Below are 26,944 nucleotides of genomic sequence, written 5' to 3' on the forward strand. Positions count from 1 at the left end.
AGCAATACGTACCCCAAGGGGTGATAAATCATGTCTTTTCTTCGTCTTCTTTTGCCATTAAAATTTGGTTGTAACCTGCGTATCCATCCATAAAGGATAACATCGCATGTTCAGCTGTGTTATCTACCAATATATCAATATGTGGTAGAGGAAAATCGTCTTTAGGGCTAGCCTTATTAAGGTCCCTAAAGTCGACACACATGCGAACTCGTCCATCCTTTTTAGGGACTGGGACCATGTTTGCTACCCATTCTGGATAATTACATACGCGAATTAAACCTGCGTCCAATTGTTTTTGTACTTCTTCTTTTATTTTTAACGCGACGTTAGGTTTCATTCGTCGAAGTTTTTAGTTTACTGGTTTAGAGATAGGGTTCAAGGGAATGGTATGTTTCGCAATTTTCTAATCTATTCCAGGCATGTCCTTGTATGACCAAGTGAACACGTCTTCGAATTCTTTTAGCGTCGATATGAGGGTCGATCGCTCTTCCGGATTTAGAGTTAAGCCAATTTTGACTTCTCTTTTGTTTTCCTTAGTTCCTATATTGATTGTTTCAGTTTCTTCAATGATAGGGTTCTTTTGTTCTCGTTCATTCATTAGTTCAACCAACTTATTAATATCTTCATTAGGTTGATTGTTATAGCATTCAAAAGATTCAATAGAAGGCATATACTCGGAAATAGAGCTCATATTATTATAATCAAAAGAAAGTATATTAAGAGAAGAATCCTTTTTGGGATCTTCGTCCTTAGAACTAGAAAATAAAGACTCAGTAATGGCCACAAGGCCTAGATTCTCAGCTTCCCTAGAGTCTATAATAAATTCGTCGTCCGATTCTTCAAACATCTTCCCTTCGCCTGTGACGATTTCTAGCTTATCGCCTTTGTGATTGGTCCACTTGAAAGATTTCCTCCACTCATGCTCCAAGGTTTCATTAGAAGGGGTGACTAATGAAGTTGGGTCAAAAGCTTCATCTTGGATGGCATTTTGATTAGTCATCGCAGCGACATGATTTTGTTCTAGTCCAAATAGAAAGTTAAATGCTTGCCTATCATAGCACCCTGGAATTGGGTATTTTGATTTAACGATACTAAAATCGTCATCCAAGAAGTAGCAATCGTGAAATATTTCAAATCTAGGCTTCTTGATTCCTTCCAAAACTAGTGGTTCTAGAAAGCCATAGCATGGGTAGTCTTCTCCCTTTCTAATGAATTGTCCATTAAGGGTTTGTTGGTAGGATGGGAGTAAAGTGACTATCCCTTTCTTGTTGTTGTCTCTAAGTGCTTTGTTTTTCGCATCGTGAGACTTCAATTATTCTTTGGTTGGTTTATATCCCAATCCAAAGGAAAATCTTTTCTTTGGGATAGGAAGTAAGAAAGATTTCTTCATTCCTATTCCTAAAGGCATCCTAGAAAAGTAACTACTCTTGAGTAAGATGTTGTTTACTATCCGGGTGGAATATGGATCAAGCTTGAAAGGTTCTTCCAAGTCTTCTTCCATTTCTATTGTGTAGATTAGCTCCGCGGCAAATCCCCACATGTCCTCTTCATCATTATCGTGGTTTATTTCTAAGAGTGATTGATCATTTATTTCTATTTTAAATGGAGAAGCATGTATAATCATAGGAAGCCCTTGATAGTTCAACCTAATCATTTGATGAAGTGAGGATGGTATTGCACCAAGCTCATGTATCCAAGGAAATCCAAGTAGAAGGTTGAATGTAGGTTTTATGTCCATAACGGGGAATTTAAGCTTAGTTTCACACACCGATCTTCTCGAATTGTCATAGGCCCTAATGCTTTGTGTTGTTGATTGAAAAGCTTTTTCTGGATTAAGGCCTAAGTATTTTGCAGTTCGCAATGGGAACACGTTTACAGCTGACCCATTGTCTACCAAAGTTAGAGGGATGTTGTATCCCTTGCACCCCATAGTTAAATATAATGCATTGTTGTGGGTAGTGTCTTTTGAAGGCAAATCATCATTAGTGAAAATGATTGATTTGTCAGATTTCTCGCTAGTAAGCAAGCTAACGAGATCTTGAGGGGTTGTGTTTGTGCTTACAGACAAAGCCGTCAGAGCATTTAAGGGAATTCCTATGTTCTTTAGAAGTACTTAGGAGTTCCCAAATGCTAACATTTGCCTTGGATTGGCAAAGTTGTTTGGCCAATATCTTCCACCTCAAGTGCAGGTGGTATTGTATATTGCATTTGACCTTGAGTTTGATTTTGTGTGGTCGAAGATCCATTTGGTGGTGGTGCTTGGTAAACTCGCCCAGAACGAGTTAGATGATCTATCTCGTTTGGATTAGTTGTAGGACTCATAAACCAACTTTCTTCTAGAGGCTTTGAGCGTGCCTCCATTTCAAGATGTTCCATGAGTTGAGCTTGATGTCATTGTTCATCCAAGGAGAGATTTGATAAGTCTTATGACTTCCCCAAGAAATGATCCCAATCAAGAGCTCCATTTGTTTCATTTTGTAAACAAGATGGAGGTGGGACGGCGACATACCTAGAGACATATAAGTCTTGAAAGTCGTCGTCCCATAGTCCACATACTTCATTAGTTTCCCCTATGAGTATTGCGGATAGAGGTTCTCCTATAGGTGTGATATAGTTAAAAGGATTGAACATATCGCTTCCCATATGGTCCTCATTGATGTGAAACACCCCTAAGGGGGATGCATTATTATTAGGTTTAGGTGTGGGAATTCTCCCATCGTCTACCAAATTTTGTATTTTATGCTTTAAGACAAAGCAGCGTTCAGTATCGTGTCCATTGCCTCTATGATAAGCGCAATAAGCATTACCATCCCAATTAGAAAATCTTCTTTCTGGTAGAGTGGGTGGTGTTGGTCCTGTTGGTGCAATTAAACCTTTTTCATTTAATTTCTCTAGCAATTCTTTATAGCTCACAGGAAATGGAGTAAATTTTCTTTCTCTTGTCCATCTTTTCCTAGGATCATTATATTGATTTGTGTTATTGTATTGCGTGGCGGTCGCAAATACGCCAATGAAGGATGATGTGCTATCATTCCCCTTTTTGTAGTTATTTCTAGAATGATGATGATGATGGGGTTTATTTGCTTTTTCTTTAGCAAGATCATCTTCAACCCTAGTAGCCACGGAATAGACCTTTTGAAAAGTGTCTAAACCAAGGTAACGTAGATGTTTGTTGTACTTTTCATGACAGTTGTCAATGAATTTTTGTACTAATTCGAGTTCGGGTGGCCTTTGGGCAAGGTGGGCCGCCTTTTCTCGCCATCTACCATAGAAAGCAAGGAAACCTTCATCGTCGCCTTGCTTTAGCATTTCGAGTTCACGTAGAGTGGATTTGAACTCTACGTTACTCTCATATTGGGTAATGAAAGCCGAAACTACAGCTTCCCATGTTGCCTTGAATTTTGGATCTAGCCCATAGTACCACTCTCTTGCGGTTGGGTCTAGAGATAAAGGGAAAGTCAAAGCATAAAGCTTAGGATCAACTCCCTTTAATGCCATGGTGCCAGTAAAACACATTAAATAATTTTGTGGATTATTGGTCACCTTAAATATTGGCAAGTTCGTAGCTACGAACTTTTCTGGTAAAGCAAGTCCTGTGGGAGGAGCAAACTTTTCTGCGTCAAAGTACTTGTTCCCCATTGTAGAACGAAGAACTAGCTTCTCCAACGAATTTTCTTTGATGGATAATTGTTCCATCTTTTCTTGCAAGAATAAGGCTTCAGCATTATTCTTATTAGCCTTTTCAATTTTCTTAATTCTTTTCTCCTCGGCTTCTTGAGCCTTTTCCTCTCTCAAACGAAGAATCTCCTCTTGAAGTTCTTCAATGGTTGACATTGTTGTTGGACTAGGACTAGTTGTCGAATGAAAATGGTTTGAAAGGGATTGATCTTTGGATGGTAAACGTAGAAGGCGAGTGCCCAGGAGTCTTCTTTCCCAAGATTGGAAACCGGCCCTAAAAGAAGTATGAAAGAATAAGTAAACCGATATGCTTTCTTAGAAGGGGAAGAAAGAAAAAGAAAATGACGCAAGATATATTCGAACAGATAACATCGCCCTTAACAATTCTTAAATAAAGATATCGTTTTGATGAGTCAATTTGTTTTTGAAAAATCAAAATTGATTCGTACAGTGGGCGCACGCAAGTGATTCAGTTGCGCACAGACGTCGCGCGCAACGAAATGACTTGCGCTGGGAGGGGTCGCGAAACTCAGTAAGTTGCGCGCGCCACCTGCTCGTATGATTTTTTTTAATTCGAGCGCTTTTTTTTGTTTTCCCTTTTTTTTTTTGCATTGTTCCATTTGTTTTTTTTTTATGTTACCCTTCGAATATTACTCTAAATCACGAACAGACGACTTCGTAATTGGGAACCTAGATCAAACTAAAAGGAAAAAAAAAAAGACTATCCTAACACGTTGCATATAGTCACATAATCACATAAGGATGTCACAAGTCAAGATTCATGTATTGTCATTCTAAGGTCAAATGGCTTGGGTGTCCAAGGTACCATATCTTAAGAAACGACGCATAAATAAATCACTCAACGAGTTGACCTATGACATTGTCCTCCCAACATTTTGTTGGCGATATGGGTGGGATGATTGTTATTGATTTCGGGATAGAAGCCTAGTGTTGGCAACCCCTAGTCAATGAGTCAATCCCCAATGTTTGAGTATGCTATACTTATGCATGATGAAATGTTGCTTGTTTAGTTTTTACTTTTGTGCAAAAGGAAGATATTATGCGTTCAAGTCTCGCTCTCTAACTAGAGATTATCCAAGTTCATTCTCGTTACAACCCATAGGCAACCTGGTGTTGGAAACCTTGGACCACAACTACGAACTAATCATGTAACCTCTAAGTCCCCAGTGGAGTCGCCACTGTAAAGAGGGTAATCCCATCGTAAGGGGTACTCTCCTTAAATGCCCATGGCCCTTTAAAAGCCTAGGACTTTACACTTGTTAGGGTGTATTAGGATTTGAATTCCTGACTGTTTGAGGAACCTTGAATTAGAAATGATTCTATCATACACGCTTTTTTGTAAGGAACCAGTAGGAGTTGCCCATGAGTTTTAGGAAACCCCATAAACCTCGTTCATGTCTTTCTCCCAAGTAGAGTTCAAGGGATATTTAGCATGAATCATAATTTACCCATGCCCAAATTGGTCTACATAAACCATAAATGAGTTTGGGAGCGAGGGTACCAAGATAACGTTCCCTTTAGAGGGGAATCGCGATCCTAACCCTAGTGCGGCCTCTGCTAGCTCTTCCTTTGCACAATTTCATCACCAAACAATATATGCAACGTGATACCTAAAACTATGTTAATTGATTTTATTTAAACACGTCAATTCACTTAGGAATTACATCGTAAGGTCATTATTCTTATTTAATTAAATTCGTGGAAAGAACAAGAAAATAAACAATATTCGCCTTGGCTTAAGTGATCAACCAACAATTATTTTATTCAATTCTAATCTTTATTTAAAGAAAGATACAATATGGAATTGATTAATTAATTATTTTAAAGGTGATCAAACAACACTAATTAATTAATTAAGGTTCTTTTAAACAAGAAAATAAATTTGATTTAACTTAGTGCTCGGGAATTTACCACTTCTCTTTGCTAGATTTCCGTTTAGAACACTTATGGATTCCTTCTTGTTGGGGAACCTCCACCGTAGTAACAAATTATCAAAAGGGGTGAGTGTTTAGGACAAGAGGGTTAGGAAGCACAAGTTCACAAGTATTCTGCCAGCGTTTTAGGTTATTTTCAGTGTGTTTAAGCCTCGGATTAGAGTCTTATTTATAGGGAATGATTAGGTTTAGGGTTAAGAGCATTTTGCCGTAGCACGTTGATATGTCCAATTAATATAGTATTTTACCGCCGTCCCTTGGTCATAATTAGTAGTTTTTTTGGCTCTTTAGAGCCACTTTTATTACTAATTGGTGTTTTCTAGTGTTTTTGTAGATGTGGTCGACTTTTGTAGGGATTTGCACTTTTGGAGCATTTTCCCGAGATATTATGGAGCAACTACGAGCATTGGAGAAGCACGACCAGTTTTTATAGCCTAGGATCGGTTAGAGCCATCGAACCGGTGATTTAAGGCTCGGTATATGTGATACCGGGGCATTTGGACCGCGTATTCAAGACACGAAGAGGAAATCCAGATTGGCCCAAAGAATTGGAGCCCAATCGAAGTCCAAACAGTGGCCCAAGAGTGCCGCCCGGCCAAAGAAGCTGGCGCCCGGAGGCGCGCCCGACCGGGCGAGGGAAGCAAGGCTGGCGCCCGAACTCACGCCCGGCCGGGCGCGAGAAACTCCCTGATGAGAAAAAAGGGCGCGCCCGATCGGGCGGTGCCTCGCCCGATCGGGCGCGTGTTATTATTAGGAGTTAATTTTCGACGTTTAAGTTTGTTTTAGTATAGGATTCTTGCTTAATATAAATACTTCTCCATTAAGCGAGTTTAGTATCTCTTTTTACTCTCTTTTCACTCTTTTTTAGATTTTCTCTCTCTACTTAGCTTTTAGATTAGTTTCTCTCTCTTATACTTTGTTCTTGACTTTATTCATAATTCCAGATTTCTTTGGTAACAATTTCTCTTCTCTTAATCTTAGTTATTTATTTTATTCCTTTGATCATGTCTTGTTTTATTGCTTTGATTAGTTTAGTTTTAATTATGTGTGAGTAGTTCTATTTCTAGGGTTCGTGGGGATCCATAAATAATATGAAGGGGGTAATTTATTGTTGTTAATATGTAATGTAGATTAATTTCCTATTGATTGATTTAATGCTCTGTGACTAGATTTGCGCAGATCTTTTATGCATGAGTTTGACAATATTGATTCGAGATTCGAGAGATGAGAATTAATGTTTAGGTCTAGTTTCAATAGGCAGGTTAATTTATAAATGGTTAAGTCGAGATTCGAGAGATGAGATTTAATACCGGTAAATTAATTGTGTGATTGTAATACGTAGCAAAAGCCCTTTATGATCTGATTAATGTATGCATTGATGATTGATTATTATGTTTTACCCTGGAATATTATTTATTGGTGAACCTATGCCCTAGACCTTTTTTTCATTGTTTTCTCCTTATTCTTAATCTTCGTAGTTTAGTTTTCTTCGATTATAATATTTTGGTTACTTTATAATCTAGATTATATTAATTAATTAGGAATAAAAAAGACTTGTTTCCCTGTGGATTCGACCCTACTTCCCTATCTATTATTAGTTAGTGGTTTTAGGAATTACTTTTGATTCGGTGATACGACTTTAGCATATCACAGGTGTCGCACGCAACTGAATGAGTTGCGCGAGGCTGTCACTCGCAAGTGAATAAGTCGCACGCGGATGATAAGATTCGATTTTCCAATATTTTTATATTCTGAATCCTTCGCGATCGCATCTCCAGAAGTTGCGCGGAGTGTTGTGCGCAACTGAATAAGTTGCGCGCGACAGCTAAGCGCGACTTTGTGAGATGCGCGCGACATTTTCCGCGACTGCTTAAATTTTAACCTAGACGCTCCTAAATCCGTCATTATTGGGTTTTAAGCACGGGCTTAAGCCTAATTATGATCGGGTTTAGTTAATTGGACCTTGTATTGGCCTTGTTCTTTTATTCGGGCTAGTCTTTTGTGTTTTGTGGCTTAACCAGTTATCCATAAGTATTTTTCACTTTGATCTAACACGAAGATGGCTTTATTTATCGTCATTGCACTTCCTATCGGGACAGGAATCCAAAAGTAGAAGTCTACAAAGGTATGTTTACCTTTTTCCATCAATCTATTGTATTTTTTAAAAAAAAGTTTTGGGTAGTGGTGGTCTGGTAGTGCGTATGGTGGGTGTGGCTCAGTGGTTGTGCGTGTGTGATGGTGCTGGTGGTGGTGCGTGTGGTGCTGGTGGTGGTGCGTGTGGTGGGTGTGGTTGTGCGTGTGTGGGGGGTAGTGGTGCTACAATTTTGTAAGGCAAGAAGAAGGATCCTACTCTCTTTTTTTTTTTTGAAAGGAAGAAGGATCCTACTTAATCGGTACTTCTCACACAGGGTAATATGATGTGAACAATTAAAGATACTTTAGTTCATGTTTGTTAAAGCATTATTTTAACATTATAGATCTAATTAAATATAAGTATAAGATTTTATTTGACTATATTTGTCTAATATATAAGTATAATACAATATTTCAATAACAAAAATTCTTAAATAAAATGAACTTTTATCAATCTATTGTAAGATAGATTAAAGTTACACCAAAAAAAATTAATACATTAACCACAAATTGACCATCTTTCAAAAAAAATAAACCAAACTTCAACTTATACAAAAGACAATAATGGTGATCAAATGACTACTTAAATCTTGTTAAGAGTTCAATCTCTTTTAGGTTGGATTTGTACCTTCATCCCCTAATATCTAGTCATGGTTCCAGACCACTATGGATTCAGCGATCTCATGGATCGTGAAGGGGTGTAACCTTCACCTTGTGAACGGTTTACAAGTTCCTAAAACTTGTTGGCGACTCTTTTACTCTAGCATCCTTTCCTTTGGACGCCACCATACTTAAGTGTATGATCACAGTAGGGCTCAAGTGTGAGATGCTTGAAATATTCCCTACAGTTTTTGGCGACTCCGCTGGGGAGGATTTCTGTTTTAATTCCTAAAATTTATTTTGGCAATGATTTAAAATGAGTGGATGAGACTTGAAAAGTTCTAAGTATTCATGTGCATAATTTTGATTGACATTATTGGCATAAGCATAAAAAAGGTTCGCATTGGATAGACCATCCGTAATGCGTAAAAAACATAGGATTTTTACACGTAGGAAATTTGGGAAATATCATTCACAACTATGATCGAAATAACGTTGCGAAAAACTGGAAAATTCAAAGAATAGAAAGCTGTTGAGGCATGTAGGAATTGACGCTAAGAAAACAAAGCCTATCGCAGTTGGACAACAATGAAGCGTGGCGACAGAGTCATCGTCTCATGACGGAATCTGTTGTCTCGGGTTAAGTTCCTCCAGTATCGAGCCAGAAATCTACCTTCTTGTTTCGACAAGTTCTAGTAGTGTTTGCTCGATTCTACTTCCTAATTGAGTTTTTCTCACTTTTCTGAACCCATATGTGCTCTACATATGGCCATAACCCTCTGGGATTTCATGCCCCATCTACCCAATTGAACGCTCATGACAACGAAGGGTACGTACATTCGAGTTTGTGAATTCACCAAACCGTGGAAGCAAGTTTAACTTGGGGGGCCCATCCACACGCGCCAACCCTTCCAAAGGTAAGGCTTCCACGCGGTGCATTCGGACTCATAACCATGGACCCTCTTTGTCTAACCCTTATCCTTGAACTTTATTAGAGAGCTAGAGCGGCTATGGTTAGGTTGCTAACTCATTGCATCATATTGTACTTACTTGACTACTCGTGCATCTCTTGTTTGTGCATATTTACACTAACCGTTTGTTTGACTTGTGTTTGATTCTAAATAAACTAATTAATGACTAAAGGACTTTTCTTAATTAATTAACCAATTAATATGAGTTTTTTAATACTAATTAAATTAATCAAACCTGACTTAGTACGGCTATAGGATTTTCCTCTAAGGTAGAACACTAGAAACAGACCCAGACTGACGTTTTAGCAATGATGCCAAAGCTTGGCCTGTAGCGCGATACGCTAGTGTCGGACGCGACACGATAGAAATGGCACGTTGCGACAGGGTCAGCGCATCGCAACAGTTCCATCGTTTGTGCGATGGTCCAGTTTTCTGCCTAAGTCTTCACGCCGAGACTATTTAATCAATTTATAAATGGTGTAAACCGTGTTGATTCCTTATTTGAGTCTGAGCACATAGTCCCATGGTCTTACACAAGAGTCAAATCATGTCACTTTCACTCACTTCTAAAGTACACGCTTTGTATATATGTTACACCTTGACCATGTCTAGAGATTCTTGTGTGCGCGTGTTTTACGTCATTTTTTTAGGGGGGTAAGTCGGATATTAATCCTCCAAATATAACCATATTGTTTGAACCCTATACTTGATTCCCAAAATATATGCACCCTATTTTTGCTTTTTTGCCTTTAAAACCAATAAAGTCAAAGTCAATTTGAGTCAAGTCATTAAAATAAATATGGTTTAATTTATAGTATTTGGTTAAGAAGAGAAGGACGATTAATCAAAGACAACACCTTTGTTAAAGGTCTACTTTTCGATATGACATAAGGAGAGCCGTTATATCTTGTCTCACGACACAAGAGAGCCAAAATACCTTTTTTCATTCTTTTTTTTAATAAAAAACTTAAAGCAATGTCTTTGTTTTCATCTTTACCTCAAGATACCATAAACCACTAGCTACCAATAAATTTATCAACAGTAAACAATATCAAAGATCTTTTAAAACAAGTGTGGAAGCTTTTTTTTTTTTTTTTTGAAAAAATAGAAAATAACACCAAATATTTTACAAAAATTGGATTATAACACCATAAAATCTCAAAATTTTATTATAACACCACAAAAAAAAAAAAAAAAAAAAAAAAAAAAAAAAAAACCCAAAAAATACGATTTTACCACAATTTAACAGAATTTTGGATAGAATCCGTTAGGGGAACACACCAAGTACACGTGTCATTCATTGGTTGGTTAAAAAAAAGAAATAAAAAAAACAACCTAAACCCCAACCTAGCCCTACCACTGGCAACTAGCTACCGCAACCCCTAAACCCCAACCCAGCCCCACCATGGACACCCCGAGCCACAGAGAAACCCACCTTATTCGACCTTGAAACACCCTAGCCACCGAAAAACCAACTTAACCCATCCTTGAAACACCCTAGCCACTGATAAAAACCCCAGCCGCCGCTAGCAAGGGATGGATCGCAGACAAGGGTAGGGATCAGGGAAGGGGTTGTTGCGTAGCACTACTAGAAAACAGCTCATTTCCGATGGAAAAAATGCATCGGAAAACACGTTTCCGACATAATTTCGTTCGAAAAAGGTTGTCGGAAAAGGGTTGGTAGGAAATAGGGTCCCTTCCGACGGAAATTCCGTCGGAATTCTTTCTTTGAAAGGGATTTTCCGGCACCGGAAAAATTCGTCGGAAATCTCCGTCGGACACAATTCCGTCACAGATTTTCGAGGGAAATTCTGTCAGAAACTGCATCAACAAAAATAAAAAAAATACGCCGCACCACCACGGCGCAGCGTATCACCACTAATAACCCCTAACTCCAACATCAGACCACCACCGCCACTACCACCCACATCAGACCACCACCACTCCACCACCCCCTAACTAACCATATCCCTAACCCTAAGCCCAGACCATCAAACCACCACTCTCCCCACCTGAACCCTAAACCCACCTAAGCCCATAGGCACCGCAAACCCAGCGCCACCACCAAACCCATACCCAGACCTATACCCTGACCTAACACTAACCAAAACCCCACCAAACCAGCCCATACCTAAACCCAACCAAACCCACCTCTCTCTTACCAAATTAACCCACCCCACCCTAACCCGTAGCCCTTGTCGGTTCAAAAGAGGACAATCGAAACCACTCAAACCCGAACTCAAACCCACCACCACCGCCATCGTAATTCTATCAAAAACCATTAAAAAAAACTCACAAACCAGAAATAATTAAGAAAAAAAAGAACATACCTTGAATTTCACCAACACCACCCCAAAATTGGCTTGAATTTGGGTTTTTTAAGGTTAAATTCGACCAAGAAAACTCTAGAACGAATTTGATAAGAAAAACTTTACTTTGTTCAAAAAATTAATTAGGGTTTCATGAGTTCGAGTTTAATGAAGAAGAAACGAAAAAGAAATTGGAAAGGGAGAAGAATGAGGGGCGAAGAAGAAGAGGAGGAAGAAGGAAGAAGAGAGAGGAGGAGGGAGTGGGAGAAACAGAAAGAAACAAAAAAGGAGAAGGGGCGGAGAAGAAGAAAGGAGGAGGGAGAAGGAGGACAGGAAGAATGGGGGCAGGAGAGAGAAATGAAGGGGTAAGGGTAAAGGGGTGGGTTTTATAATTAGGGTTTTGAGTTTTTTTTATTTTTTTAATCTAAATTCTGTCGGAAACCCATACTATTTCGTCGGAAATTTTCCAACGGAATTTAATTCGTCGAAAATTTCCTACGGAATAAAATCCGTCGAAAAACACTTAATTTCCGACAGAATTTAAATTTCGTCGTAATTTTCCACTGGAATTTAATTTTCGACGGATTTTCGATGGAAATTCCAAATTTGTCATAAATTGCCTACGAAAATTAAATCCGTCGGCAATTTCGTATTTTCCGACGGATTTTCATGTCCGTCGGAACCGTTCCGTTGGAATATGACCTTTTTCTTGTAGTGTAGGCGAAGTTTTTGGGTCGTCATTTGGGTGATGGAGTCGGGCAAGCAGAATTCTAGGCATTGCGTGAGACGGTTGCGCCTGGGGTGGTTTTTGGGAGGAGTTAAGGCGGATTAGGTAGGTGGATTTGACGGTTTTGAAGGATCAAGGGGTTCCAACGGGAGGTCAAGGGGTTTCGGCATATTCAACAGGAGGTTAGGGGGTACCGGCAGAAGTTCAAGGGGTTCCGGCGGTTGGCTTTGGGCTGTCGGTGGCTTTGGCATGTTGTTATGATGGTGGGGCTGGGTTGGGTTAGGATTTATAGTTTTTTTTTTAATTTTTGTTTTTGTATTTATTTATTTTTTGTAAAAAAAAAACAAATAGCTGACTGGCATGTGTCCACAGGGAGCCTTGCTAATGGATTCTCGGTCAAGGGTTACATAAGTTTTTCGGTCAGGGATTACTCAAGTTTCTCGTTCATGAGTTACTCGAGTTGCTGGGGTTACTCGAGTTTCTCGGTCAGGGGTTACTCAGTCAAGAGTTACTCAAGTTGTCGGGGTTACTTGAGTTACTCCTAACCGAGTAACCCCTGACCAAGTAACCCCTTGAGTAATCCATGATGGAACCCCTCGAGTAACCCCAGACCGAATAACCCCTGACCGAGTAATCCCTCAAGTAACCCCTGACTGAACCCTCAAGTAACCTTTGACGGAACTTTTTAAGTAACCTAGATACTCGAGTGGCCCTTGACCGTACTCCTAAAATAACCCTTGACCGAGTAACTCCTTGAGTAATCCTTGATCGATCCAAGTACCTTGAGTAACCCCTGACCGAGCAACTCTTGACCGAGTGAACCCCTCGAGTAACCACAGTTCGAACCCCTCAAGTAACCTCTAATTGAGTAACTCGAGCAACTCCAAACTGAATAATTTGGGTAACCCCAAATAAAAAAACTTGGGTAACCCCTGAAAAAAAAAAAAAAAAAAAAAAAAAAAAAAACAAAACAAAACAAAACAGATAGCCCCTAACAAAAAAAATCGGGTAACCCATGCTGCATGGTGTGACCTGCTGCATCAAAAAGTTGTTGTTTATGCAAAACCTAACATCATAAGATAGGAAACAATATTCCTTAAAGATATACTACTATAACCATATATCTTATAGATATATTCACTAAATATCATTTTAACATAAATATCCTAAATATATTATTTTCTTAATAATATCTACGAAATATATGTCACACATATATTTTCCGATATCTTATATCTCTAAGTCCTTACTCTAAATACATATATTTAAAAAATGGGTAATATTATATGTAGCACTTAGGGCTGTGTATGAGCATTAAATATATTTTCTAAAATGGAATTAAGTTGGGAATTCATGACAAAATCACGTGCAAATCGATGTGATTAATGTTAATTTATTATCAATATTTCCTTTTCCAAGCTTCTTATAGGGCTATGTTTATCATTTTCCAAAAATTAATTAAAAATTATGCCCATACTGTTGCATGTATCACATGATTTTCGTCCATACATGCCTATATAATATTATTACTATTAATTTAAAAAAATTCTCAAGTTGTAGGTGAGATGTGAGACAGTAAGAACCACAAGAGTTAGGAGCCACGAGGTGCATGCTTACCAAAATCACTTCTACACATTTTAAGAAGAACATTAGTATAGTAAAAGTTGGTTTAATTTGGACTATTCTCAAATTATTGTTAATTATTTAAATAGTTTTTTAATAAATTGTCCTGTATGGCCGCGTTATATTACTTATATATACAGTATAAAGCAAGGGCAACGAAACATATTATAGTGCTACAATATAGTATAGCCAAACAAATAAACACAATAATATTGTTGGGATTTTACATATACATAGCTATGGAAAATCCCATCAATCCTGGAATTTATTTGTTTATTTTCTTCATTTGGTTCATCTCTATTCTTTCTATTTTCCTAAAAAGCCAAAATAATAGCGTTGGCAAGCCTCAATTGCTTCACCAAGGCCATCATATCACTAGAACAAGTTTTAGTGCTTTTGCAATTCACTCAATTAACCCATCTTTTGAGCAATGCTTGGATTTTCAAGATCAAATGTGGGGTACGAGGTTCAATTAGGTCACAGCAATGCCCTAAGAAGGGCACAATTTATATGGCCAATGATATTGGAATGATGTACAAAAAAAAAGGGCTTCGTTTTGGATCATGGATTCGTTATTGGGTGCAATTTATGAGAAATTCCTCATTTTTTTCAAAAATTGATGAATGTAAAATTGCAAATTATACATTCAAAAGTACTTGAAATAGACATATCCAAGGAAAAGTTGTGTTCATTACTCATACTTTAATTTGCTAGAGGGTGCAATTGAGCAAAAAGAAAAATAATTTTTGCCTTGAGCGTGTAACTATCTCTAGCTAACCCTAAATGTATATAAGAAATTGCACAAATTCCGAGCCATTTCTATGGTTTCAAAAGGTCAGCCAATCTTTTGATTTCTTTCATTTTTTCACCCTTCAATTTTTATTTTTTTTAACCCAAAAGTGAGCCTTCTTTTTTTGGTATATACCTTTACTTATTTTTTTTCTTTTTCTTTTTCTTTTTCTTTTGGGATTATATAATCAAATAGTAGTGGCCTGTTCATAGAATTATTGTGGGATGATGTCAGAATCCATTAGCATACTTGCACAATTTATGAATGTAGGGATGGAGTACATCTACGTGCATAGGGCTTATGTATTTGGCATGTACATAGGAATGCATTCTGAAGTTCGGTGTTACATATTCTTTCTTATTTTAGTACAGTGGTATATTTTTGTGTACTATACATGTATAATATACCATTAAATACAAGTTATTTAAATAGTATTTATTATGTATTATTATGCATATAGTGGTACTTTTTACCATCATATTGTTCACCTTCAAGTTCCCATTATTAATAAAAATGACATCCTATTTGCATCCTTAATACATAGGGCCTATGCGCCAAGAGTTTTCCGTAGGGATGTAGCAAATGAACCATTCACTAGCTATTATTGTTATGTGCTGAGATGTGAAATTATACTTCATATATTAATACTTATATTACTGTTTCCCACAAAATATTGTACAATATAGGGATTTGTATTTTGTAATTTGTTGCTTACATGCAACGTTACACGCTGTTTGGCGTAAATTATAACAATGATTTTGATATAAAGAGTTGCCACTTGCAGTTGCAAGTTACAGTTGATTTTAATAAAATACTCGAATTTCGAATCAAAATTTGAGGTAGAACATGTATTGATTGATTTAGTTCCAAAACGCAATTGACAACACATCTGAATTGGCAGCAATATGGAAGTGAAGATAGCTTACATGAATTTATGGAAGACAATAATTAAACTAATCATTTGTGGAAAATGATATAATATCATGTATGGTTATACATGTGCGAGGGAGTATTAAAGTATCCTACAAAACAACACATTGAGAAAAGAAGAGAGGATTAATCACTTTATAAGGGTAAGGACTTGTTCTCTTCACCTAAAACAAAGAGATCTAGTCTGATTTTATTAAAGACTGGTCTGGTCTAATTTGAATTTTTTTTTTTTTTTTGATCTGATGATTCAATAATTTGACTAAACTTTGACCGCATTTTAATACTAATTTATACAAAAAAAAAAAAAAAAAACATTATCAAAATGGATCTTGTTAGATTTATCTCATTATTATGAACTTTTCAGATCTGATCTAAATGTTTCTGATCTAGTCTGATTTGATCTGAACTTATTATGAAATAAGTATTAAGTATCTGAAATAAGTTGAAGAAACTAAGTCTTCAAGGGCTAATAATTCTCCTATTGTCATATGGTTTTGGAATGGAACCTCCTTAGGACTTGTGAAGTGGACTCTCTCTCTCTTGGTTTGCAGATACAGCCCAGACCCGTATTTAACAATCTTTCATTAGATTTTTTTGTAAATCTCGATCTAACAAAGAATGAAAACCCCAAAAAATACAATAAATCACTATAAATGTACATAGTAGAAGGAGATAAAAAGTTTAACAAAAATGATATAGGCCAACCACCAATTTCTATTTGATTTTTAATCCATGGAAAATTGTGTAGTTAGTTAATTTAATCATAAAGTTTAATCCATGAAAAAAATAGGAAATATGCTATTTATCTAACAATTCAGAACCTTTATTTATCTTGAAAAAAAATTGATGTTACCATTAAATTTTTGGAGAGAAACTTTTTTATGAGAAGTTGACACTTGTACAACGATGATGTCAATAGTTATTACTTTAATTACTCTGTATATTTATAGATTTAACTACATGTTGTCTCATTTACGGGAAATAAAGAATCAATTTCAAAATATTAAGGCCTATATATAAAACAATTACCAATCATATAGAGTATTCCCTCCACATCATAATATAATGGTGAGGGTATAGGGTGTGGTGGTGGTGAGGCGACAAAGGGAAGGAGACGGGCGGCTGGTTTTCTGGGAGGAGGAAGGGTAGTTAAGCGTTGTCAGTTGTAGGCGTTGGATAGAGGGGTGGTAAAGGTGGCAATGGACCGTGGACAGTGGACAGTGGTGGTGAAGGTATAACTAGACTTAGTTATTGGGCGGGTTGTGTCAGGGTCGGTGCGGGTCGATTACGGGTTGGATCAAAGAGGGTCGCGGGTTGATAATAGGCAGGCCAACAAAATATTAATTAAAATAAATATTGAACAAAACCATTATTAAGTATATATGAATACAAATTTATCTATGTAATTATTTTTACATTATCTATTTTTTCTATTTATTAAATTGGAAAAATATATTGACCCTACTCAATAAGGGTCATGTCCGTTAAAGGCTCTATCCATTAAAAGCCCTTTAAGATTGGCCCTGACCCTATTATCATCGGGCTACCTTACATAATAACCAGATCTAAGTCTAACCATGATCAATCATTAAAGATCAATTATGTTAATTAAATTTCCTAAAATATAGCTAAACTAGTTCTTTGCTCGAGCAACGCTCTAATTCATTGAAAAAAAATTATTTTTATAAGGGTTCGTTTTGGCATCATTGTGGTTTTCTATTTTTTGGTTTTTTGTTTTTCAAAATCATATGATATATGTCATATAATGAATCAAAAATTAGTCAAATTTATTAAGATCATGATAATTTTGAAAACTGACAACAGAAAAGTGGAAACACCTTTATCTTGTTTCCTTATTTGAGCTTTTTTTTTTCAAAAAAATTAAAAGCCAAAAACAAAAACGATGCCAAACAAGGCCATTATTTGTTTAATTTGTATTAGTTTATAGGTTTTGTATAAAGTTAAATATATATTTACGTTTTCAAATTATTATAGACTACACATGTTAATATAAATATCTTTATTTTTATAGTTTGTTGACAAATTATGAATTTAAAATTTAGTAAATCTTTTCTCCGACGAAAATGACTCAAATGTACGTAACCATACCTCTGCTCGAATGACGAACACCAAAAAATCTGATTGAAAAAAATGCGAAAGAAGAATTTGGAGATGTTATTTGTATTAATCAATCCATATTAGCTTCGAATTTTTGAGCAATAATTTTAGTGTTTGAAACAATTAAAATTTTGATGAAATAAAGGTTCAAATTAAACAGGGGCAAAAGATGGAGGGGTTTGATTAGAAGGGGTTTTAATTTTCTATTTTAATTTAAATTATTTCCTTTGAATTTATTAGTAATTAACTATGGTGGGTGGTTAACCTAACCACATGTTAATTACCATTAACAAAATAACTTATGAAGGGCATATATTAAACAACATATTAAACTTGTGGGCACCGTGTAGAAATTTGGATTTAGGAGCGAGGGCACAACATAGAAAACACAAAACCTTGGGGGTACTATGTAGAAAAACCCAATAAAAAAAATTGTGGCTTTCCATGTGGCCAACCACATATGAAAGTTTGTATATTTTAATGGGTTATTTAATATTTAAGAAAACTTATTTTAGATTTTTAACAAAGTAAAAGTCATAATAATATATATTTTTTTTAATAGCAAAAGTCATAATAATATAGGTACAACTAGGTTAACCCCGTGCGATGCACGGTTTTATAATAAGAATTGAATTATAAACTTTTAACACATATTGAAAGAAAATAACTACCTCCTCCATTTTTCTAATTAATTTTTGATTAAATATGAATATACAATTCCCAAAAGTGCATAATTTTCATATTTAATTACGAGTTTTCAATTAAATTATATTATTAACTATTGTTTTTTTTTTTTTTTTTTGAATGGTATTAACTATTGTTAACAACTCATAAATAACTAAATAACATTTTTTTTTTTGAAGAAATAACTAAATAACATAATATGTGTAGAAAACCCAAATTTTAAAAGGCAAATGCTAACGAACTCCCCCGGGGCGTTGGATAAGCTAGCTAAAAGTAGTAAGATTAAAGTAAAAATTAACATTAATTACACCGATCATCGCGTGAATACGCTTTCCCTAATTAATACCACTTTAGGTAATATTTTAAACGCTTATCCAATGCCCCGGGGTCGTTCGTTAGCAAGATCCATTTAAAAATTCAAATGGAAATTAATTTTCAAAACAATGTTAAATAGAGTAGCTTATAAAGGAAAATAAATATGACATCATCCTTGCATTTTGGAGGGAAATATTAAATAAGAAAGTGACACGTAGACAGTGATGACATCAGCGGTTGTCATTTTAGTATATGTATAGAAGATTGTAGAAACCTTCTTTTTCTGTAACAATGAATTTTTTATTATTTTAAACAAGTAATTTTGAAAGAAAAACTTTATTTTAATAACATGCTGATAAGTGTCCCTTTAAGTTTTTCCATTAATATTATGTGATGTAATTGATTTGCAAATAAAAGTTTTTGAAGGAATCGTTTGTGGTATTATTCAATCATTATTTGTCATACAATATTACGTGAGATCTTAAATAACCATTTTTCAGAAAATTGGAGTTGCTTGATCCATTCATTAATGCTTTGTTTGGATAGCAAAGAAGGAAGGAAAGGAAGGGGAGGGGAAAGGGATGAAGGGAAGGGAAAAGAAAGGGAGGGGGAGGTGAGCTTCATTTTCCCTCCAAATCTCTCCAATTTTGGAGGGATTATGCTTATTAAAGAGAGAGGGGAAATTGATCCCTCTCTCTCCTTTCCCTTCCTTCCCCCAATCCTTCACCCAAACAAGAGAATTTACCCCCCTCCCTTTCTCTTCTCTTCTTTTCCTTCCATTTCTTTATATCCAAACAAAGTGTAAGAGTACAGCCAGCTATAATCTTGTTATTTGGGTGTATCATATATAGTCATTAGCCACAGCTATAATCTTGGAGAATCATTAGACTACGCTAACTAGCTAAGACGGGTTATAGCTGGCTGGCTGATGACAATTATACCCAAACATCAGCCAGCTATATTGTTTAGATAATTGTACCCTCTATAATATTTATATACTTATTTACCTTATTAACGTCAATTGTGTTAAGAGTGTTTTTTTTCCTACCTTTTAAAAGTATGAGATAACTCTTATAAATAGTGTTTGAACAATTAATTATACCCTCTAAAATGTTTATTTACTTATTTATCCTTATTAATCAATGAGTTATTGTCTTATCTTTTAAACTGTTAAGAATAGTGTGTAAATATTTATATCCTTAAAAATATTGTTTCCCTCGTTAATATTATTAGCTAAAGTCATGAATTAAGACAAATCAAAAAAGTTTTCCAAACATAGCTAGTTATGGCATGCACATATTAACCACCCTAGTAAATAATAAAATACTTGATGTAATCCGTCTTACGGAGTATTATTTTATTTTATTTTGAAAGATCCGTCTCATTATTTTAATCATTCACATTACTCGTATCTTTTAATTCAATCAATGAACTTTTAAAGGAAAATATCATAAATCATGCATTAGTCTGAGAAATCAGTATTAAGACAAGAATATCAATTTCATATGCTTTGGGAGATCCGAATTGATTATTGTTCCTGACTTGCTTATTGATTTCAGTTTCTAACAATTAAAACAATATCTTATAAATAAGAGAAAATCTCGTGCATTAATTCTTTATTCCATACGTAACACCGCATAGGCGCGCCTGTTTAATACGTATACGATTAATCGCTGGCATTCGCAAAAGACGGCCACGAGCAGCACGTGTAACCACCTAATTAAGGGAATGAGCAAATTAAATCGGATACTCCTCAAAAATTTTAAAACAGGATTTAAAATTACCTTGGAATAATTTCTAAAATTTTGTTAGGAATATTATCATATCTTTGTGATATTTATCATATACTTAGTTTCCTAGTTTATAGGCATAAGATATATATTGAGAATATTATTTGCTAGATATTAGGAAACTATGTACTCTATATATTGAATGATCAATCAATGAATGAGGCTTAAGCTTTGAGCCCTTAATTAATCTGACATGGTATCAGTCACTCAGGATTTCTGAAAAAAAAAAAAAAAAAAAAAAAAAAAAAAAAAAAAAAAATCAATCATAATCGAAACACACCATGGCTGGTGATGATCTACCACCGCCACCTCCACCTCGCATAGACATCACGTCTCCGTATTATCTAGGTCCTCACGACCGTCCAGGGGATTTCATTACTCCGACTCGCCTCCGTGGTGAACATTACGATGAGTGGGCCGGAGATATTCAAACGGCGTTGGAGGCTCGGCGGAAATTTGTTTTCTTAGATGGAACAATTAATACTCCTTCCTCTCCGTGCACTCTAACGGATTGGAACACTATACATGCCATGTTGATTTCATGGCTCGTGAATACAATAGAACCAGAGGTCAAGAGTACTTTGTCGAAATACAAGGATGCAAAGCGTTTGTGGGAAACCCTCAAGATGCGATTTTCGATTGTCAACGGTCCACGAATTCAACAGGTGAAATCATCAATTGCAAACTGCGAGCAGCCAAGGGACATGTCCGTGGCTTCTTATTTCGGTAAACTCACGGCTTTGAGGGAGGAATTGAACAGTCATGAACCTCTAATTACCTGCTCTTGCTGCGAGAGGTGCACTGCTGGTCCGGAACATGAACGGCGTCGCGAGAATACGCGTCTTCATGATTTCTTAATGGGGTTGAACACTGATTATTATGCTCAAACCCGCACCAATATACTCTCTCAAGACCCCCTCCCAAGTCTTGACCGTGCCTACCAGTTGGTTGTGCAAGATGAACGAGTGCGGCAGGCCAAGCAAACGACCACAGAACACCCACCAGAAGCAGTGGGCTTTGCTCTTCGCACTGCGTCAAAAAAAGGGAAGCAAGCAGGCAGCTCTGAGGATAAACCTGATCGGTCAGGGCTGCATTGTACACATTGCAAAAAGACTGGTCACTTAGTGTCTGATTGCTTTGAATTAAAAAGGTATCCAGAGTGGTGGCCAAACCCTTCAAAGCGTGGCAAACCGAAACAATTCAGGGGTCGAGCACCTGCTCGGGCAAATGCTACAGCAGTCAGCGGTCCTAGTTCAAGCAATGTGGATTCTGTGGGTGGTTCATCGCAAACATTCACAGCGGAGCAATGGAAAGCAATCGTCGGTTTTCTTGGTAACACAAAAATTCTCGATGATCGTTTGAATGATGAGTTTGATAACGACTTGTGGATTGTTGATACAGGTGCATCTAGACATGTCACAAGCAATGACAAATGGTTATTTAATACTCGGATCATCTCTCATTGTCCGGTAGGCCTTTCGGACGGCAAAATAGTAATCGCCACAAAGGAGGGCTCAGTTCGATTATCATCGAAAATTGTTCTTAACCATGTGTTATTTGTTCCTGATTTGTGTTGCAATTTAATTTCCGTATCTCATTTGATCGATGATACAAATTACACTGTCCAATTTAACTCTAATATGTGTGTTATACAGGACCAGTCGAGGGAGCTGATTGGAACGAGTGTTAGGCGGGATGGACTGTTTTATTTCGAAGGACGAGCTTCGGTGCAACATGTGGCTGTTTCTGAATCTTCAGCATTGTTAGAGTTATGGCACAAGCGCATGGGTCATCCATCGGAAAAGGTTGTGAAGCTTCTACCTCCCGTTCATAATTGTAAGGGTAGTTTAAATAAAGCATGTGAAGTTTGTTTTCGTGCTAAGCACCCTAGATCTAGTTTTCCTTTAAGTGAAAATAAAGCCTCTAGAATATTTGAAAAAATTCATTGTGATTTGTGGGGTTCTTATAAACATGCATCGTCATGCGGTGCTCGTTATTTTTTTACAATAGTGGATGATTTTTCTCGTGCGATTTGGATTTATTTGCTAGTTGATAAAACGGAGGTTTTTCGTATGTTTATGTCTTTTGTGGCAATGGTGGATAGACAATTCTCTCAAACAATTAAAATTGTTCAAAGTGATAATGGCACCGAATTTAATTGTTTGCGTGATTTCTTTAATGCAACTGGCATCTTATTTCAAACTTCATGTGTTGGAACCCCACAACAAAATGGTCGGGTTGAGAGAAAACACAAGCATATTTTGAATGTAGGTAGAGCTTTGAGATTTCAGGCTAATTTACCTATTTTTTCTTTGGGGTGAGAGTGTTCTTGCGACCGCACATTTAATAAACAGAACTCCTTCTCCTCTCTTGCACAATAAATCACCCTATGAAATTTTTTTTGGCACAAACCCATCTTACTCAACCATACGTACTTTTGGGTGTCTTTGCTTTGCTCACAATCAAAACACTAAGGGTGATAAATTTGCAACTCGGAGTCGTAAATGTGTCTTTGTTGGTTATCCGTTTGGGAAGATGGGTTGGAGATTATTTGATCTTGATTCGAAGGAATTTTTTGTGTCTCGTGATGTTAAATTCTTTGAAGATGTTTTTCCGTTTCTTAATCCAATTTCCACAAATATTATTCCGGAAAAAATTGTTCCAATACATACGGATGTGCCATTTGATTTTGACGATGTGAGTTTTGGATTTCACGAGAATGGTGAGGGCCACGCTAATGTGCCTCAAGTGAACTCGGAACAAGCTCGTTAACAGCCCACAACACAGCAGCATGCTGTGGGCAGCCACGGCCAGGCAGGCCGCGGCTGGAGCCTGCTGGCCGCGGGGAGGGTGCGGAGCCACCTGATCAGTCACGGAAGCACTCACATGACACCCAACAGCCTTCGAACAGTGAGCAACAAGCATAATTGGGCCGGGGAATGCGACAGAAATTTCCAAATGTCAAACATCGAGACTATGTTACGCATACAGTTATTACAAACAGTCCATCTCCATCTCTCTTACCTAACACTCCGTCTCCAAGGCATCCCTCAGGTACTCCTTACCCTATAGCACATTATATTAATTGTGACAGTTTTTCTCCACATTATAGAAATTATATTGCAGCTATTACTTCTGGCAAAGAGCCGCGGTCTTTTAAGGAGGCCATGAAAGATGCAGATTGGAGACGATCAATGCAAAATGAAATTCAAGCTCTAGAAAAAAATGGCACATGGAGAATGGAAGATCTCCCTCCCGGCAAGCGCCCTCTAGGGAGTCAGTGGGTGTATAAAATTAAATATAACTCCGATGGAAGTATTGAACGCCTCAAATCCAGATTAGTCGTCTTCGGCAATCATCAAAAGGAGGGTATTGATTATACCGAAACATTTGCTCCGGTTGCTAAGATGACCACAGTTAGAGCTTTTCTTGCTATTGCAGCTTCGAAAAATTGGGAGCTACATCAAATGGACGTCCACAACGCTTTTCTTCATGGCGATCTAATAGAGGAAGTCTATATGAAACTTCCCCCAGGTTTTGAATCATCTCATCCGAATAAGGTATGTCGTCTTCGGAAATCTTTGTATGGTTTAAAACAGGCTCCTCGATGTTGGTTTGCCAAACTAACGAAGTCTTTGAAGGCATATGGCTTTAGACAATCATATTCGGATTATTCTTTGTTCACTTATACAAAGAGTGCCGTACAAATTAATGTTCTTGTCTATGTGGATGATCTCATTGTTTCTGGTAATAATTCCGCTGCGTTAAGGGCTTTCAAAGCATATCTCAGTGAGTGTTTTCATATGAAAGACCTTGGTACTCTGAAATATTTTTTGGGAATTGAAGTGGCTCGTAGCTCTTCGAGCTTGTTCCTATGCCAGAGAAAATATACTCTTGACATCATTTCAGAAGCAGGGTTATTGGGATCAAAGTCAGCCGACTTTCCTATGGAGCAGAATCACAAACTTGGTCTAGCTAGTGGTCCTCTTCTAGATGATCCGGAACAGTATCGCAGACTTATTGGTCGGTTGATATATCTTGTCGTCACTAGGCCAGATTTGGCCTATTCAGTTCATATTTTGTCTCAGTTCATGCATGCTCCAAGAACTGAACATTGGGAGGCAGCTCTACGGGTTGTCAGATATTTGAAAGGATCTCCGGGTCAAGGTATTTTGCTACGATCAGACAGTGAACTAACCTTGTAGGGTTGGTGTGATTCGGATTGGGCCGCGTGTCCCTTGACACGTAGATCTTTGACAGGGTGGCTAATATTTCTGGGTAAGTCACCTATTTCTTGGAAAACCAAAAAGCAGAAGACTATCTCCACGAGCTCTTCTGAAGCCGAGTATCGTTGTATGTGTGCTACCACCATGGAGTTGAAGTGGTTGAAACGACTACTTTTGAGCTTGGGAGTGCAACACCCTAAGGCTATCAATTTATTTTGTGATAGTCAATCAGCTTTGCACATTGCAAAGTATCCGGTTTTTCATGAACGGACTAAGCATATTGAGGTCGATTGTCACTTCGTCCGAGATGCTATTACAGAAGGTTTGATTGATCCATCTTATGTTCCTACACGTGAACAACTGGCCGACATCTTTACCAAAGCTCTCGGCAAAACTCAATTTGATCTATTACTTGGCAAGTTGGGCATCTTCACTCCACCTGCTCCAACTTGAGGGGGGGGGGGTGTTAGGAATATTATCATATCTTTGTGATATTTATCATATACTTAGTTTCCTAGTTTATAGGCATAAGATATATATTGAGAATATTATTTGCTAGATATTAGGAAACTATGTACTCTATATATTGGATGATCAATCAATGAATGAGGTTTAAGCTTTGAGCCCTTAATTAATCTGACAAATTTAGAAACGGAATTAGTATCAGATAACTTGGTTCGTACTCCGTAAAATGATGGATCCAGAATTGACAATACCAGTTTAACCGGTTTTGCATTGATTTCAAGTACCTGCTTAATTATATACTCCCTTCGTTTTTAAATATTTATTCCACTTTTCTTTTTCGGGCGTTTAAAATACTTATGCTATTTTTTTATTAGAAAATTTGTCAGAAAAAACTTTTTAAATGACTCATTTCAGGGTCGTAGCATTGATTTTGAGGGCCCTGTTCTAAATCGAAAAAGGGGCCCTTAATAATGTAAAAATTATACTATGAAACGAAGTATTTCGTACTTTTTATCTATAATTTAGACAATGCACAATTTTCCTATATATACATTACAAAATGAAAATGCTTTTGTATAACAATGATATATTCAATTATGAAAAATTAATTCAAATATTTTATTCATGTTAATATATCAACTAAATATAACATCATAATTATAATAATAATGTCACATATACAATTATAGGTCCGTAGAAAACTAGAAACAACCAATTAGAATTCTAATCTTTAACATACAAGTTGCAAAATTAAAAATAAAAAATAAAAAATTCATCCAACTGTGAAATAATAGTAATGATTAAGATACTGCATAATTGCATTCATACAATTTATACATGCCCATAGAAAAATTAAAATCCAGGAGTCTAGGACCGTATAAAAAAAATCAATTAAAATTGCTTCAATTGATATTATCAAACCAGAAACATTAAAAAAATTTGAAATAAAATAAACATCAAAATTTTACCTTTAACCAATAGACAAAGTAGGAATCAATGAAATCAATCATTCAAAAAGTTATCAAAACAATACCCCCAAGTGAAGTTCCAATTGGTTTTGGTTTTTGTTTGATTGTGTATCAATTGAGAATTAGATGAAATAATCATGGAAAATAAAATATAATTAATTGTTCATTGCCAATGTGATAGAAGAAAAAACGTTTGAATTTGACTGAGTATGTATATGTAATTTTCCATTAAAAATCCTTGAATGGAGAAATTATTTTCCATGGAATTGAATTGATTTAATTAAGATACTACGATACTAATTTAAATTGATGAAGGAATTTGGAAAGTTGTAGAAATTAATATGAAGCTTGAATAAAGGGAGGAAAATGTTTTTGATGAAAATAATAGCGTGATTTGCTACATTGAAACTTGACGACATTATAAACAAGAAGACTAACAAATACTCCGTATACAATCAATAGTTAAAAATAAAAAAATTAAAAAAAATGGGCCCTCTTAAAATTAGAGGCCCTGTGCAAGAGGGCACCTTGCACACCCTCTTCTACGGCCCTGACTCATTTGCAAGAAATAACCGTTTTAAGCATTTTTTGTTAAAAAAAAACACGATCACTTTTTTTGTTGAATGAAACCTGGGCTAACTTTTCCGACATTGACCAAGACT

At 36.5% G+C, this 26,944-nt stretch overlaps 1 protein-coding gene across 1 annotated transcript; it reads left to right on the plus strand.

The window, feature by feature from the left end:
- The first annotated feature begins 20,904 nt into the window (after positions 1 to 20,904).
- Positions 20,905 to 23,395, plus strand: LOC145633094 (uncharacterized). Its single transcript, XM_081685387.1, has 3 exons — positions 20,905 to 22,092; positions 22,279 to 22,428; positions 23,099 to 23,395. Exons 1-3 carry the CDS (start codon positions 20,905 to 20,907, stop codon positions 23,393 to 23,395), a joined length of 1,635 nt encoding a protein of 544 aa, XP_081541513.1.
- Positions 23,396 to 26,944: the final 3,549 nt, after the last annotated feature.

Source organism: Chenopodium album, chromosome 5 (assembly GCF_948465745.1).
Source record: "Chenopodium album chromosome 5, dcCheAlbu1.1, whole genome shotgun sequence".
NCBI classification, from domain to species: domain Eukaryota; kingdom Viridiplantae; phylum Streptophyta; class Magnoliopsida; order Caryophyllales; family Amaranthaceae; genus Chenopodium; species Chenopodium album.

What these genes read in the sequence shown, in the direction of transcription:
- LOC145633094 (XM_081685387.1), top strand. Translation starts at nt 20,905, where the DNA reads ATGGCTGGTGATGATCTACCACCGCCACCTCCACCTCGCATAGACATC. An exon ending in GGATCATCTCTCATTGTCCG is followed by an intron (nt 22,093 to 22,278) that starts GTAGGCCTTTCG and finishes TGTGTTATACAG; the next exon opens with GACCAGTCGAGGGAGCTGAT. An exon ending in TGGGTCATCCATCGGAAAAG is followed by an intron (nt 22,429 to 23,098) that starts GTTGTGAAGCTT and finishes CAAAACACTAAG; the next exon opens with GGTGATAAATTTGCAACTCG.